At 36.1% G+C, this 17,993-nt stretch overlaps 1 protein-coding gene and 1 long non-coding RNA gene across 2 annotated transcripts; one reads left to right on the top strand and one right to left on the bottom strand.

The window, feature by feature from the left end:
- Window positions 1–109: 109 nt before the first annotated feature.
- Window positions 110–16,955, bottom strand: LOC115414269 (uncharacterized). Its single transcript, XR_003934596.1, has 3 exons — window positions 16,945–16,955; window positions 11,195–11,205; window positions 110–250 (listed from the first exon to the last, which is right to left on the bottom strand). It is a non-coding gene; the product is annotated as an uncharacterized LOC115414269 (long non-coding RNA).
- kbtbd11 (kelch repeat and BTB (POZ) domain containing 11) lies at window positions 5,650–10,669 on the top strand. The gene is made up of 2 exons (XM_030127542.1): window positions 5,650–6,087; window positions 6,725–10,669. Exon 2 carries the CDS (start codon window positions 6,845–6,847, stop codon window positions 8,762–8,764), a length of 1,920 nt encoding a protein of 639 aa, XP_029983402.1. The 5' UTR covers window positions 5,650–6,087; window positions 6,725–6,844; the 3' UTR covers window positions 8,765–10,669.
- Window positions 16,956–17,993: the final 1,038 nt, after the last annotated feature.

Genomic DNA, 17,993 nt, shown 5'->3' with positions numbered 1-17,993 from the left:
CTCAGTTTTCTGATATTTCCAATGGCTGTAATATTGCCAATATTCACCTGATTATGCCAAAATTTTTCATGCAATATCTTTGTGCAAGTCCCTTCTAATATGCCAAATTTTGCAACTCTAGGTTACATGACTTCTGGTTGCAATGGCAACGTTTGTAAAATTTGTTTAGCGTTAATAACTACTGTTCTGTTCATTGTGGCAATCTCACACTAATGCCAAATTATTGGAAATTCAATTCTCTATCCATTACCTTCAATTCAATTCAATTCGGGCATCTGTTTTGGATGCCTCCTGGACGCCTCCCTGGGGAGGTGTTCCGGGCATGTCCCACCGGGCGGAGACCTTGGGGAAGACCCAGGACACGTTAGAGAGACTATGTCTCCCAGCTGGCCTGGGAACGCCTCGGGGTCCCCCCAGAAGAGCTGGAGGAGGTGTCTGGGGAGAGGGAAGTCTGGGCGTCCCTGCTTAGACTGTTTCCTCCGTGACCCGGTCCCGGAAGAAGCGGAAGATAATGGATGGATGGATGGATGGATATCCATTACCTACCTCATTTGACATGCACGTATATATAGATTTTGAGTTACTGGCATCTAAATTGACCAGAACTCAAGTGCCCAATTTGCATATTCACAAAACGGCTGCTATGTTGAAAACTAAGATGGATATCGACTAAATTTTTTATTATCAACTTATAGATAGTCAGATATAGTCTTTCATTTGGTACCAATTTTGTTGACCTTTGATGACCTTGAAAGGTCAACCTCAAGGTCATGATTTTCAAAATAGCCATTTTTTGAGCATAACTCCCTCAATTTTGCAGATAGAGAATAACAACTAGTATCAGTTTGTAAAGTGTGAAAATATAGGCCAAAGTTCTCTTTCAAAGGCCTCCGGCAAGTGCACTGCCAAGGGCAGTTTCATTTAGTGTTTATCAGTCTCCAGCAGTTCTTTGTTCTCAGAATATCTGGCATTAAAACCTCCCGGCTGAATGCCCTCTAATCTCATAGGGCTGACAGTTGCATGATGTCCTTGCGGTGGCGCCCGTCTATTTTTATATCTGAAGGGCAGTTGTTAATAGAAAGAGAGGATCCTGGGTAAAAACATCACCTACAGCTGCTGCCTTGTGCTGTCTATGCTATTTTTTATTTGGGCCTTCTCACTTGTTGAGTGTAAATGCCTGGGGTACTCATTTTATCAAAGCATCTCCACTTTTCCATAAAAATCCAAATGAAAAGCAGCGAGTAACAGTGTTGGATAATTCCCACAAGTGATGCATGACTCTTATTTCCTTATCATTGTATTTGTGTCTTGGGAGTTGAACCTACTTCATTTACTGTCCACATGCAGCAGGTATTGTTTAGAGCAGCTGTGCGACTTATTGGTATAAACTGTCTCCTGCACAAACAGATGGAGCTGTTTCCCCTTTAGAAATAATGGAATATATATTGATTTTTAAACAGGGTTAATGTAATGTACTATAACCCAATGGGGAGCTTATGGACTGTCTGAGGTAGTGCATTTTATTTGGACCTTTAATAGCATTACTCTGATATTTTAACACTATAAGACCTGACAGCTTGTCTCTCCTAAGTAATTTATCACCATTTATCACCATATCAACCTCTGCATTTTGCATTTTTCAGTGAAAATCAGGTATTTTCCTAAAAAAAATTCACTGATCATGTAGATGTTCATAAAAGTTCAAGGGAAATCCAAAGGTTATTACATCAGAACAGAGAAAACTGAGAAGAGGTGACTTTTTCAGCAAAATAAATCATTAACTGAACATAAAAATAAGTGTCTCCAACACCTGTCATTAACAACTACATGGGTTTCACTGGTGAGTCAGTGTTGCAGAAGAGGCTACGAAGCCTCTGAACATCCAAATGGCTCATATCTGATGACCATGAAAAGCTGAGAAACTGCATTTTACATGAATTATTTACATATATTGATAAGATTAATGGATCAACAGTTATTAAACATTTTAGATCAGTGGATACTTTTGGTTGTTTAGATCTTTAACCCATAAAGACCCAAACATCCATCACCAACTAAAAGCATCTACTGATTGAAACTGTTTAATACCTGTTGATCCACTAATCCTATCAATACATGTAAATATTTGGTGCAAAATACAGTTATTCATCTTTTCATGGTCATCAGATATGACCCATTTGGATGTTCAGAAGCTCTGTAGTGAACGTTGAAACACCGTCATCTTCTACAACATTGATTCACCAATAAAACCTATGGAGTTGGATCAATGACAGTGGATGGAAATGCTTGCTTTATGTTCAGTTTATATCATATTTTACTGAAAAAGCCACTTTTTCTGTATTTTTCTCTGTTTTTTGTATAATAACCCAGTGGCTCCCAAACTTTTTTGACTCGTGACCCCATTTTAACATCACAAATTTCTGCTGACCCCAGACATTCAAAATGGAGGGATTTTTTTCCTAAAATTAATTTGTTTTTGATCATGTAATAGTTTGCTATACTATGCAGCAAATAAACGTTAACTTTAGACAACGTTTAGTCTATATAATGTATATTATTATGGACGGAGGCAGAAAAGCCAGGTGTAGATTACTGCACAAAGTGAGAGTTTGATTTTCCTTGGTCAGGATATGTACAGTCAGTCCAGCTTGTATTTACAAGGCTGACAATTAATACTGAACAAACAAGAACTCAAACTATGAGCATGTGGTCACATGATCGGGTCTGTCAAGATATGCCGTCTCAGATATTATATCCTGCATTTTATTTGAACTTGATTTTTATTAGGAAAAGTGTGTGGTGTTTTAATTCTAATGAAATATATATTGAATCATTCAAAAATATTTGTTATTACTATTTTTATTTTTATCAATAACTAGAAATTTCAGGTGACCCTATTTGAATTCCAGGTGATCCCAAAGTTGAAAAACCCTAACCCTCAACTTTAATCTGAGATTTTATGAACATCTATATCACAGGTGTCAAACATGTGGCCCGCAGGCCAAAACCAGCCCACCAAAGGGTCCAATCTGTCCCCTGCGATGAATTTGTGAAATGCAAAAATTGCACTGAAGGCATTATCAGTCAAGGATGTTCCATCTAAAGTGGGTCAGACCAGTAAAATACTATCATAATAACCTATAAATAATGAAAAAAAGCTATTTTTTTCTTTTTGTTTTAGTGTCAAAAAAGTTAAATTAAACAAAAATGTTTACATTTACAGACTGGCTTTTCACAAAAAAATATGAACAACCTGAAATACCTTAAGAGAAGTATATAGTATTTTAACTATATTCTGCCTGTTATCAAATGTTTTGTGTATTTGTAGATCCACTGTGATCTGTAAGTTGTGATGCACATGTATAAATGATAAACTGAGGTGTAATATTGTTAAAATTACACTTATTTTTCTTAAGAATTTTCAGGTTGTTCGTATTTGTTCATGTTACGTTCAAGTACGATTCATGGATGTAAACATTTTAATTGTGGAATTTTACTTTTTTCACTGAAAAACATAGAGACAACTTTGGAGTTGATATTATTTCTAAGTTCTTATCCTATTACTTACATTATTTTACTGGTCCGGCCCACTTTATTTCATATTAGGCTGTATGTGGCCCCTGAACTAAAATGAGTTTGACACCCCTATTCTACAGGGTGGGGAAGCAAAATTGACAATATTTTGAGGCAGGGATTGAAAGACAGTGTATGACCAATTAGTTTATTGAAAGTCATGAGAATTTATTTGACACAAGAAAATTGACATAATAGAAAATGTTTTTATTCTATGTGTCCTCCTTCTTTCTCAATAACTGCCTTCACACGCTTCCTGAAACTTGCGCAAGTGTTCCTCAAATATTCGGGTGACAACTTCTCCCATTCTTCTTTAATAGTATCTTCCAGACTTTCTCATAATAGTTTTGCTCATTGTCATTCTCTTCTTTCCATTATAAACAGTCTTTATGGACACTCCAACTATTTTTGAAATCTCCTTTGGTGTGACGAGTGCATTCAGCAAATCACACACTCTTTGACGTTTGCTTTCCTGATTACTCATATGGGCAAAAGTTTCTGAAAAGGTATGGATAATAGTGTTAGGTATGATTATGACATCAATATATGTTTGGTTTCAAAACAATTGACGAAGTGCCTGCTGAGAAAAAACAACTAAATGTTCATTGTAAATTTTGCTTCCCCACCCTGTATATGATTGGTAAATTAACCCTTTCATGCATGAATTATGAGAACCTTAATCAAGATTTTTTTTTTCCTGAGTGTTTTTATTCCTCTTTAGGCATGAAAAAAAAAACCCAATGTGATTGAATTTATTTATTTTTTTAATCAACCTTTTTTTCATCGAGTTACAAAAATGTCCACTCAGCTACAGCATGAATTTTATTCTTGAAGCAAAGAAACATGTATTTAAAACCCAATATCATAAAGTGATATGAAAACAGTGAAATGAAACCATGTTTAATGCAGCTAATCGGATGTTTTCTCACATTTTAACATATTCTAATACTAGTTATTACTCACTTCATGGAGATAACATGCAAAAAATAAAAATTAACAATTGATTTCCACTCAAGAACCAATCAAGAACAGCAAAGTTACAATAATGGTATGAATTGCAGTTTATGAGATGATGCGTAAGTGTCCACTGTGTTGGTTGATTTGGAACTAAAACATCAAAACCCATGAATATACAAGATTAACCCTTTCATGCACGAATTATGAGAACCTTAGTCAAGATTTTTTTCTTCAGTGTTTAGCCATGAAAAAAGCAATGCGATCGAGTTTTTTTTTTTCTATGGAGTTACAAAAATATCCATGCATTTAATTTTTGAAGTAAAGAAACGTGTTTAAAACCCAATATCAGAAAGTGATATGAAAACAATGAAATAAAAACATTTTTAATGCTGCTAATCTGATGTCTTCTCACATTTTAACATATTCTAATGCTAGTTATTTCTCACTTCATGGAGATAATATGCAAAAAAAAAAAAAAAAACTTTTTGTCTAACAAATAACAATTGATTTACACTCAAACATGTTAGTGCAGATCAGGTTTATCAAGAACAGTAAAGTTACAGTAATGATCTGAATTACAGTGTATGGGATGGTGCATAAGTGTCCACTGTGTTGGCTGATATGGAACTAAAACAACAAAACCCATTAATATACGAGAGAACAGCTGGAGAAGAACTGTCCACTGGAGTGACCACTATGCATGACAGGGTTAAACATAGGAAAATAATGTAAAATAAATACTGATAAAATGCAAAATACAGAAGATAATGTTATAATAAATGGTGATAAATCACTTAAGAAAGGTTAGATATAGAGAAAATGTCATTTTGGCAACTACCACATAAATAGTGTTTTTATGGGTTGAAGGTGAATAGGTCAAATTTCATGTATTTATTTGACATTACGTGTGGATTGTTAGTCCTGTCTGGTCCTCTGACTCCTGCTGATGGTGGTACCCAGGACAGGGATGATGCGTAAAGGAATGTCGCATCCATCAGAGCGGCTCTAGTGCGCACAACAGATGGAGCTGTTAAGTGTAGGGTTAATACCGACGGAGGGGCGTGGTTTAGATCAATAATAACCGCCTCACTGTAGTTAACTGTAAAAAAACAAAAACAAAAAGAAAACACAAAACCAAAGCAGTATCCTATTAGATTTAGAGCTGGTGTCTGTGCTGGACAGTTCCAGCTCGTGGAAAAAACACGCTGGATGTGCGCAGAGGCTCTCCAACACTTCCAACCAAGGAAATGACTTGGCAACAGGGGCTGATCTGAAGGAGGTGCGACCTGAAATGACTATATGATCGTCCCTCTGCCTCGCCTTCACCATTGAATCCTGGGTAGATCTCACTGAAGGAGCGGATGAACCGACGCTTCGGGGTTTTTGTCGGTGCGCGGATGAGGGGATAAAGCCACCTCAGATGTCCGTGAAGTAAACTCATCCAGAAGGAAAGAAGGAGTCCGGTCCGGTTCATCAGGATTCCGACTGCCTTACGTAACTGAGCTTTTGTGCAAGGGGACTGGCATTGGAACTGCAACTGCCGCCGAGGAAACGCAGGTAGGTCACAATAAACAGCCAGAAATACTATGCATTTACTGTGCATTTGCAGATTTGGTGAAAATAGAAGAAATAAAACAGATGTTCTTATGGCTTCAACCAGATGAGATGTTTTTTTTTTTTTTTTTTCTGGGTTTTCATCGACATTGAAGGGAAAATACGGATGGAGAGGAGTTTGTGGAATAATTTACAGACGCCTTTTCCCTGTCTTATTAGATTAATTCCTCCATCAACGCAACAGCATGTGCGCATGCGCCGTGAAAGTGTCCAGATTACCACAAATAAAAGATAGACAGGGTGATTATTGCAGTAGGTCATATGCAGCTTACAGTCACAAGAAATTGCACAGTTTTTTTTTTTTTTTTTTTTTTCTGGGTTAAATTACAGACTGTCCCTTTAAAGCATTACAGCTGCTTCATTTCTATTCATTTGCAGTAGTTTGTTGAAATGGATTCTATTAAGGGAATACAACACTCATTTTTTCCTTTAAATTTCATGCTATCCAAGATGTTTGTTATTAGAGAAAGGGCGCCCCTCAGAGACTGAATAGGTCCTTGTTGGCTTGGTTAGTCACTCTGTTTTTCTGTGCTGCCTTTGGCTTTGCTTTAAATTCCCTCCTTGTTTTCTGCCCCTGTAGGTGCAGAGAGAGGAGGAGGGGCTGAGTCCCAGTCCAAAGCCCAAGTTTGTTCAGACATCCTCCATCCAGACGGCATGAACGGCGAGGACGCTGTCTCCCCTCACTAGGCAGCACGTCAAGATGAGTGAGGGCCGCAGACAAGGAGGAGGGGCCATCACGGTGGAGGCTGATGTCATTCTCCACGCCGTGAACCCTGACCTCGTCACGCCTGCTGATGGGAATGATGGAAAGCTCTGTCCAGGTTACGTCCAGAATTTTCTGCAGGATGACCAGGATATCAGTCCCCCCGCAGTGTTTGAAAAGGAATACTTACTGGATGGGAGGCTGTTGGAGAATCACCATATTGATCATCAGAAGGATAACGGCTCGTATATCTCCAGATCTGATCACCTCCCAAATGAAAAGGATGCCCCAGGTCTCACCTCTCATACTGACTCCACTGTGTCCAATCATATTGCTAGCACGCCACAAAATTTTGCAAGTGGTGAAATTCACAACGGCGCCAGAGCTAAAGTGTCTTACAGTGCAGATTCCTCAGTGTGTTTCTCCAGCCAAGCCAAACAGGAAACTGATTGCTCAGTCCTAAAATCGAACCTTGAACGAAGGGACAATGGCCAGGACACAGAAAATACCCGGCCGAAAGATGAGCCTGATTTAGTCATCGAAGTTGGCGGGAAGACCATCAGCGCTCACAAGTCTGTCCTGGCAGAGAAGAGTGACTACTTCAAGGCACGGCTGTCTCGAAATATCCTCAAAGTGAAAGGCGTTAGCTACAAGACTTTATCTACATTAATAGACTATGTTTACACAGCTCAGATGAATGTTAGCAAGGATAATGTTGTAGATGTCATCACAGGGGCCAAGATCCTCCAGATCCCCTGTGCTGTCCAGGCAGCTATGGACTCCATGTCTGAACAAATCACTGCAGGGAACTGCTACGAGATACTGACCATCGCCAAAAAGCAGCGACTCAGTGAGCTGAAGGAGACCGCATACGGTTTCATGAGCGACAACTTCCTCCAGATTCTAAAGGACCCGTCTGTATACGGGCGCCTGACTGGATCAGAGCGGGATCTGATCTTGAAAAAGAGACTGGAGGGCAGGAAGACTCTGATGGTCGCAGAAGTAAATGATGTTTTCGATCGTGTTGGAAGCCGGCCACCGAGCCGCTGTGGCAGCCGACCACAGAGCCCTTTATCGGTGGGGTCTTTGGAGGAGAACCACATGATTTATTTCTTCAATGAAACAGCAAATGACTGGCGACCTTTGACCGCAATGCCTGAGGACATAAACACTAAAGGTTGTGGGATCTGTACCATGTATAACTACCTGTTTGTGGCAGGTGGAATTAAGGGCTACGGGGAAAAGGGCAAGGTTTCAGATAAAGTCTTCTGTTTCAACCCCATAACCAACCGCTGGGCCGAGATCCGACCTCTGAACCAGGCTCGTGCCCAGTTAAAGCTTGTGTCTATGGATGGCTACCTGTATGCCATCGGAGGGGAATGTTTGTTTACTGTAGAAAAGTACGACCCTCGAATGGACCGCTGGACCTCAGTGGCCCCTTTGCCTAAGGGAGCGTTCGCGGTGGCCCATGAAGCTACGACCTGCAGCGGAGAACTGTACGTTTCAGGGGGTTCTCTGTTCTATCGTCTCCTTAAGTACGACACAAAGAGGGACGAGTGGCAGGAGTGTCCCTATAACAACAGCAGGAAGAAGTCTACCGACATGGTGGCTTTGAAAAGCTTCATCTACCGCTTCGACGTCAACCGCGAGCAAGGGATCAACGTCTTCAAGTACAACACCATAGTGAAAATGTGGCACGACTGCGCATCCCAGAGGCTTGGAAGTCCTTTACCCTTCAGATGTGCCGTTATTGGTAACTGCATCTACTGTGTGAACAAAACCCAGACTCTTCAGTTTATCGTGGAGGAGGAGAACGCTTACTTTGTAGAGGAGACGCTGAGGGCGCCTCTGGAGGCAAAGGGTGTTCTTTTTCCATTCGTCCTCACATTGCCTGAAAAGTCTGAAAAAGTTACATAGTGCTCTCATCCTCAATAACAGTATCTGCTATGTGTCATCGCCAAGCTGGAAGAAGCAGAAGACCTTATATACACTCTTAAATGTCAGCTCTTTATCTCAGTGTCTCATTGGCTGCTTGCAGTGGAATGTGAATATTTGCATGGGAACTGAATGCGTCTACAGGGTTAAGCCTTAAAAGGAACTTTTTTTTTTTTCCAGTGTTGAATGAATGCAACATTATTTGTATCAACTGTAGATAATGACATGATGAAAGTGACAATAGATGATTTTGTGTATTTCCTGTATTCAGTTTAGTTTGGTGCACTTTTGTAGTTCCGATAGATATAATTTAAAACACATTAACTATTTGATTAGTGACTTTGTTGAAAACTGTTTAAAACAAAAGGATGGAAGCAGTTTAAGTGCGCTCTATGAACGGCACAACACAGGTTCTATGCAAAAGATACAGGTAAATGGCCTATTTTGAAAGAACAGTTTGCCAGTTTAGAAGTATGATAACTTATGTACAAGCCAGTTGGTTTAGTTTATATAAAGTATAAGGTGAACGGCTGGTCTGGCTCTGTCCAAAGTTAACAAGATCCCCCATAATTACTACTTTATATTTAGTTTGTTTAATCCCAACATACACTGAGGTGTAAAAATAGTCATGGGGACGACATTTCAGGAAGTTACTCTGCCTGTTAAGCACTTGTTTTTTGTGGTCTCATTTTACTATAAGGGCATGGAAGTGATTTTTTTTTTTAATTGACATTATGTCTACGAAAGATTATTATAGATAGTATAGTATAGATCCCGGAATAATTAGCTACTCTTTAAAATGTGACTTTCAAAGCATGATCCTTGCAAAATAAAGCAACATTATGATCTGTAAAAGAAAAGACAAAGCTGCTGTACCAATTTGTTAATTAAATATTGTAAAAATTGGCCCTTTAAACCGTTACAAGTTAGAGTCAATTCAAAAAATCTGACAACCTGAAAATTAAAGATCAGTGAGAAATTGAACTAAAATATAATTTAAAGCACATAAATACAGCAACTGAATTTATTTTTAGACCAGAATGTTATTTTGTTTATTTTGCTCAGAGTATATATATTCACAACATTTGCCAAAGATAAATAACAACTTTGTCAGGCTGCAAATCTATTAAAATGGAAATATTATTTCTGAAGCTAAAGACATTAAAGCAATATGTTTTATTTGTAAGGACAGACCTCATATGTGCTGCTCGCATTTCTGATAAATCTCACAGGATTACGTGAAGGGGTCATTGAGGATGCTCATAAACACTTTTTTTTTATTTTTATTTTTAAAATCTTTATTCATTTTATATTTTAAGGAAAAAGCCACAGATCCCTGTTGACCAGCCACAAGGTCACTTCAGCAGTTTGCACCCTTCACCTTCAGGTCAAAGGTCATATAATACCAGTCTACCCTGGTTCAATAGATGTCCTTTACACTTCTACAAGTCACTTTCCTAGGTTTAATGACACTAATAAATGTCTTGCATTGGTGTACTCGATGCCACTTTTGCTCTAAATGCTCTTGTTTTAGACATTTTACAGTATGTTTTTTGCTGCAATAACACGTTGGGAGTTTTGTATGGAAGGTGATGCTAATATATTCTCAGAGCAACTTGCTTTTGATAAAGTTTGTACAAGCGGTCATGTGACTCAGACAATATGGATGTGGTTTAACATTTTGATATTTTTGCTGGCTGGCATCTGTATTTTTGTGAGGTTTTGTATGGATTGATAGTTCTGGATATGCTGCTGTGATGGACAGTAAAGTAATGCAACGCTAGACAAAGGCTTCCTGTTCATGGCATCTGGAGTGGGCTAACAAATTAGCTGTTGGATCATGTCAAAACTAAGTGCTTCGAATAAAATATTTTGTGTCTGAAAATATTCCTGTCTTATGGATCTGTTTCCACCTGTAGAGAAAGACCGATAAATCTGCTATATTTAGGAAAGGCCTACCATCTAGTGGACACTGACTGTAATAAACACAGTACTAGTGCTGGGCAGAAAAAAACACCAGGCCTTCAGAGGTTAGTTCTGCTAAACAGCGCCTCCTGTGGCTGCAGGCAGTAATAACATACGAAGAACTGGATCTTCCGGGATTTCTCATCGCATAAATATTTTATATGAAGGTAAATTTGCTTCTTTATTATTCATCAAAAAAAGGTTTATTTAGCAAAAAAAAAAAAAAAAAAAAATCAACCTTTTCAATCAAAGAAAAAAGTGTTTAAATGGAAAAAAAAATATTTGAGACCCAAAAAATTGCATTTGAACGCTTTTTTCTTTACTTGAGAACGTTTTTTTAAATTATTATTATTATTATTTTATTTGAAGTGAGTTATTTTTTTTATTTAATTTTTTTTGTTAAAGCAACTTTTTTTTTTTGATTGAATAACAAAGAAACAAATCAACCTTCAACATTTCTAACTGATATTTTCTCTCATAATTTGTTTCGTTCCTTAGAAAGTCAGGCATTAGTGAAAAAAGGTTGATCAGTGTTCTCTAAAGCCCAAGGTCAGAATCAGAATCATCTTTATTTGACAAGTACATAAACACATACAAAGAATTCTTTGCTGATAGACATAGTAAATTTGATAGTAAATTTTAAAAACGAGATATTATAAAAATTGTAAGTAAAGCAAAGTAAGAATAAAAATACATATATCTATATACACTTTATTCACAGTTATAGTAAAAAAAAAAAATCGTGCAATTGTGGATATACAGTTAAGCAATTATACTATTGAGCATGTCCTCAAATATACTGTTTGGTGTTAAAGATTAAGAGGAAAACTGCAGTTGTCAGAATATTTAAGTGTTTTATTCTGGTGAATTGTTAAGACTGCACTATCCGCTTCCTTCCCATGTGTTTAGTGTTTCATTGCCGTTGTGCATATGTGTTATTTGCCCTTTTCAGTGTCTGTCAGGTGTTCAGCCTCCTGCCACCTGCTGACTCCTCCCTCCACCAAACACTTTCACACCTGAACTTCCTGTCTGTAATCAAGCCACCTCCAGACCTTGTCCTGGTCCTGGTCAGTTCAGTTTAACTCTAACCATTACTTCATCCATGGATCAATAGTTGACAACTAGTCGATTGATTGTTGCAGGAAACTCAAGCTGGAAGCAGGACTGAAGCTTTCAGGTCAGACTGTGAGTTAAGTTTCTATCATGTGTCCCTTTGTGGTACTGGAATGTGCTTCTGTGCCATGACTCTACAGTAGCTGTGGAAACCTGCAGACTAGTGTCAGTCCATGTGAAATCAGCCTCCTTTAACCCTTTCATGCATGCATTATGAGAACCTTAGTCAATATATTTTTCTTCAGTGTTTTTATTCCTTGTTAGGCATGAAAAAAACAATGCAACTGATTTTTTTTTTTTTTTTTTTTTTTTTTTTTTTTAAAGAACCTGTTTTTCGTAGAGTTACAAAAATGTCCACTCAGCTGGACACCATGCATTTAAGTTTTGAAGCAAAGAAACATATCTTGTGTGAAAACTATGAAAAAAAAAAAACATCTTTAATGCCGCTAATTGCTAAATTGCTACTGTTTTCTCACATTTTTTATCATACTATAATATTAGTTATTACTCATTTCATGGTGATAATTTCCTCCTGAGACCCAGGAAATTGACAGTTTTAGCTGTTTTACATTAAAAAAATTGTCTTGATTGGAAACTGCATAATGCAACAGTTTTTTCAGATACATTTTTAAATTATTTTTATTTATTTAGTGATTTTTTAATGGAATGTCCTTTGCAATGCACAGCAAACTTTTTTCCCATACAGAGGACAAAATGCATTGCTGGGTTTCAGGAGGATATGCAAAAAAAAAAAAAAAAACTTTTTTTTTTTTTTCCCAGAAAACTGTTGATTACAGTCTAATAACAATTAGCAATTGATTTACACTCAGTGATTGTATGAATTGCAGTGTTTGTGATGATGCACTAGTGTCCACTGTGTTGGCTGATATGGAACTAAAACAACAAAACCCATGAATATACAAGAGAACAGCTGGAGAATAACTGTCCAATGTAGTGACTTCTGTGCATGAAAGGGTTAATGACCAGCTCTGATTTACTTCATACTTTCATAAAATAATGTTATTAGCTCTAGTAACACCATGCAAAACTTTAGCTTCATATCAGGGGTGTCAAGCTGATTTTGGTTGAGGGGTCACATTCAGCCCAGTTTGATCTCAGTAAAATTATGACATAATAACCTATAAATGATGACAACTCCAAGTTTTTCCTCTGTGTTATAGTACAAAACCCCATTTTATTCTGAAAATATTTACATTTTACAAAAAAAAAAAAAAAACCTGAAAAAAAATGAAATTTCAAAAGAAAAATTCATACACTTTTAACAATATTATGCCTCAATTTATTTATACATGTGCAAAACCCATTCAATTCTGAAAATATTTACATTTTACAAAAAAAAGAATAACCTGAAAAAAATGAAATTTCAAAAGAAAAATGAGTACAGTTTTAACAATATTATGCCTCAGTTTATTTATACATGTGCATTACACACAATATTACAAGCACATGGTAACGGGCATAATATTGTTAAAATTTTGGAGTTTGGATCTAAAATATTATGTCTCAACTTAGTATTAACAAAGCTTACAGATCACAGTGGATCCACAAATGCAAAATATTGTTAAAATTTCACATTTCAGGTTCATATTTGTTTTTATTTGTGTATTTGTATTTTGTTGTGAAAGGATAGTTTGCAAATGTAAATTTTTTTCATAGAGTAATGTTATTTTTTCACATTAAACCAAAAAGGAAATGTGTAGTTTGTCATTAGGGACGTTAGAAAATATCAGTTCTGCAATATATCGCGATATTTCATTTCACAATACTGTATCGATATTAAAAAGTACTGTATCGATATTTTTAGGTATTTATTCAAATGCAGATATTGTGGAGGTTTATTTTTGTTTGTTTGTTTTTGTTTTTCTTTTTTGTTTACATTTTATTTATTATTATTTCATACTCTTTTAATAAATAATGTTAGTTCCTTTGTTGAGATTGTACAAAAATAATGTTATGATCTAATAGAATATGAACATTTGAGTAGGATCTTAAACTGTAATGTCTGTAAAACATCATTTAAGTTTGAACACAGGAAATTTTTGTGATATAGCATTAGATCCTGTTGTGATCAAATAAAAATGTGTTTAGTATTTGTGCATATTTCTGGTGTAATTCAATTCTTCCAGGAAATAATATTTTAAAATGAAACAACACCAATAAAAAAATTGCCTTTTTAACAGTATCGTGATATATTGTATTGTGATCCTAGTATTGTGATTTGTATCGTATCACCACATTCTTGCCAATACACAGCCCTAGTTGTCATTATATATAGATTATTATGTTATTATCTTACTTGAGATCACATTGGTCTCTAACCTGAACCAGAATGATTGTGACACCTTTGACCGTTACTATCCTCAGTGTAATTTTGGCACTTTCATCCTGTGGGCCAGACTGGAACCTTTGATGGGCCAGATTTGGCCCACGGGCCGCATGTTTGGCACCCCTGCTTTATAGTATTGAGGCTTTGAAAATGGGCTGTGATACCTTTTCCAGTAAAACTGAGAAGAAGACCCTAAATACATTAAATTAGTACTTTTGAACTATATAAGATAGATGCATGAAATATTAAGTATTTGTCTTTAAGGTACAAGATGCATTTAACTCTTTGAAAAACAAAGTTCACATATAATATTTATCAAATTATAGCTTTAGAACAAAACAAAAACAAATCCCAATCACATCTGTCAAATGTTGGTATTTATTTTTAATGTTGTCATAGTCCTGTGGTGACTATTTGTCTGTTTTTTAAGAGACAGTTTGATTCAAACTAATTTATGTGGCATTAAAAATTGGAAATAGAAAAAAAAAGATTTATGACGTGTATTTCAAATGCATGATGCTCATATATGACAAAAACAATAAAAAACAATTGTAACTGGAAAGAACTCTGCAGAATCTCTGCCCTAAAACATGAGTTGTTACTATGACCAAACACTATAGTTCTGAGGTATCAAATATGTCATGTTCAGATGTAAATATACAAACATTTTCTGAAATTTGGTGATTTGATGTAGATTTAGCCACTAATAAAATCATAAATTATTATTTTTATGATTCACAAGCACGATCAGGTTGCTGACATTCCTGCATTATTATAATTTAGTCTTAGTCCATGTGCATTGAATTGAGAAATAGTGGGTTTTGTTGTGTTTATTCTGTCAGACATTGGTTCCATCATCCCTCTGAGCAGTGGAGGACGAAGTAAAAGTATAAACACATAAAAAAAAACAAAAAACAACACACACTATATAGTAAATGTTCTGTATTCAAAATGCCATGTAAAGAGTTAAAATGAGCTAAATGCATTTAAAGTACAGCAAATAAAAGTAGTTTTGCTGGTTAATAGTTCTTATTTTAACATTTGTGCTGCATTTTATTGGTAGATGATTTAATTTGATCTTATGTGAATTATTTTATTTATTGATGGGCTGTTTAACCAAGACTAACTAATCTAAAGTGTTAACTTTACATGAGCTCTGTCTAAGGTATAGGGCAAGGTAATTTAACCCTTTAACCCCTGCTGTGTCTGTGGTGAACGCTCTGAAAGGATGATTTATTTTAAATATTCATAACAATTCAGCCGTTTGCTCAATAAGAAAAATTTCAAATCGTGCTGATAGAATAGACCTTGTTCTTTCCACAGACATCTGAGCATGCTCAGTACACTCCCCGCTGCCTGTGGGATCAGGGGCAAAACAGAGCAGTGAGTGAAATTGACACACTATAAAAATACATGGTTTGGGCTCTTTATTTTTTATTTATTTATCTTTTTTTTTTTTTTTACACCATTTTCCCTGTGGTTTTTTGTTTTTACTGCAGTGTTGTGGTGATTTTCCTTTTTTTGTTTTTCACTGTGTTTTTACGGAGTTTTGACCGTGTAACTACTTTTTGGAGTTCACCCAGGTGCCAAAAAGCAGCTGGACTGATTTAGAAAAAAAAAGACCCCCAAAGCAAAAAGTACAGAGCCAAAATTCAAACCCTTGTTGTTCAGTGTGTTCTAGTTCACAACTCATGTTCAACATCCTAAATCTCTTATTAATGTATATTCTGAATGCATTATTTGGTAAAAACCTGTCAAACTTCAATTCCTCCGTTTGTGTTTTCCTGTTTTTCCACCGTTTACACCGAAATAATGTCTCAGGGGTTAAAGGATTGAAAGAGGTGTTGAAGTTTTTAGCTCAAGATGGAAGAGAATTTTCTTCATTATTAACATTTAACACATTTGAAGATGAATCATTTTCACCAGGTAGGAAATTAATGTAAAAACTGAAATCTAAACTTAACTAAAATCTAAATCACCCAGATAAATATAGCAATGTAAACTTCCTAACACCATGCAGGGAATATTCATTGCTTTACATTAAAGAACAGCATTGAACATTACATTACTTAACGTTTTAACCTACTGATCCAATTTTTGAAGGTGTGGATGTCAACGTAGAGTAAGATGTCTGTCAAATAAATTAAACTCTTAATTCACCTTTAAATCTAACACACCACCACAGAATCTTCACCCTCACTGAACCTACATTTGCTTTCTATAATAGGTATTATTACAGGCTGATTGGAATGAAATGAATTGCAGTTCTTGTGTTTCACCCTGTAAACACTGGAGGGCAGTATGAGCATGGCATAAAAACTCAGATTGTCATTTTGCATCCTCTTCTAGGTTCCATCGTTGGAGACTAAACAGGTGCTTCTTAGTTCATCTGAGATACAGTGGAGTATGTATTGCATCTGGGACATTTTTTTAGTCACCGCTCAGTTTGAGCAATGGGAGGCAATAAGCTTGTGCAGAGGTCAGTTTTATTTTGTTACATATGGGCTGGAAATGGCTCACATGAGGATTAATTGAGACCCATAAATGCTGCTTATGGGACAATTTATAATGCAAGGACACTTGGATTAATATAATATAAGTAGGGCTGGGAGACATAGGGAAAATGTTGAATCTTCGTTTTTTTTTTTTCTTCAGTATTATCGATCATTCCTGTTTTTAACATGAACTCAAGGCAAAACATGAATCCAAAGCAGTTTTACTCATTAAAACTATACACGTCACATATGCAATGTAAAAAATGACAGAGCAGCTCTTTGGAGGGTGTCAATGTGTGTTATTAAAAAAATAAAGAACCACTTACAGGCAATAACTGGAAAAAAAAAATCATAATTAATGTATTACAACAGTTTGCTCTTTGAATTTTTGACGAGAACCCACATATCTTGATTTCATGATCAAATTAATTTAATATATTGTCATATACCCAACATGTAAAGCTAGTAGATAACATCTCACTCACACCGCTGTGATTGTTTTTTTGTGTTATCATTTAGTTCTAAGTGCAAAATATTGAGTCTACAATTATTTTGTTTGCCAGATGATTTAATGACTTGTCAGGAATTGTCACTGAATGCAAGCTACTAAATGATTAATTTAGTGACACGCAGGGAAACTGTCATTTCTGAAGGTTGTGTACTTTGTCAGACATAATGACATATCATGGGCCATATTCCCTAAGATTGGCAGTGCCCAAAACAAAAGTTTATTATATGTGCTCTTGATTATGTTGACACTATAATTATTAACTGTCAAGAAAGGAACCTGTACATTAGATATGTTTTTCTCTGAGCTAAAATTATGTTAATTATTTATTCCCTCTAACAAAATTATTGTTTATTGTTTTGACACTACGGTGTTGCCATGGAGCCAGGATGATTGACAGCCCCTGCTAGGTTTCATCTGAGTTCACTAAACTTGACTGAGATTATTTTAAACTACTATAACAGTCAATGCTGTTTTAGAAAGAAAACACTGGAAACAACAGGGCTACACCTTTGTCAGCTAAGTCTGTTTAATCCATCTGATACCAGACATCGTACAGTATTATCAGGACTGTGATAAAACTGAGTTTCACAGTTAACAGTACCTTTGTAAACTGGAAAGCTAACTGCTAGTACTGCAGGCTATCTTAAAATTTGCAGTCTGTACAGTTGGTATTAAAAGTCATAAATATTACTGGAGATTCTGACCCATAGACTGAGGACTGAAGAAGAGCAGTGTCATTATAAATGGGAGAAATGGACAATTTTCATTTCAATGTCACAT

This window comes from Sphaeramia orbicularis, chromosome 22, assembly GCF_902148855.1.
Source record: "Sphaeramia orbicularis chromosome 22, fSphaOr1.1, whole genome shotgun sequence".
Taxonomy (NCBI): domain Eukaryota; kingdom Metazoa; phylum Chordata; class Actinopteri; order Kurtiformes; family Apogonidae; genus Sphaeramia; species Sphaeramia orbicularis.
Note: the sequence above shows the minus strand (reverse complement) of the source record. Positions and strands in the feature narration are given on the sequence as shown.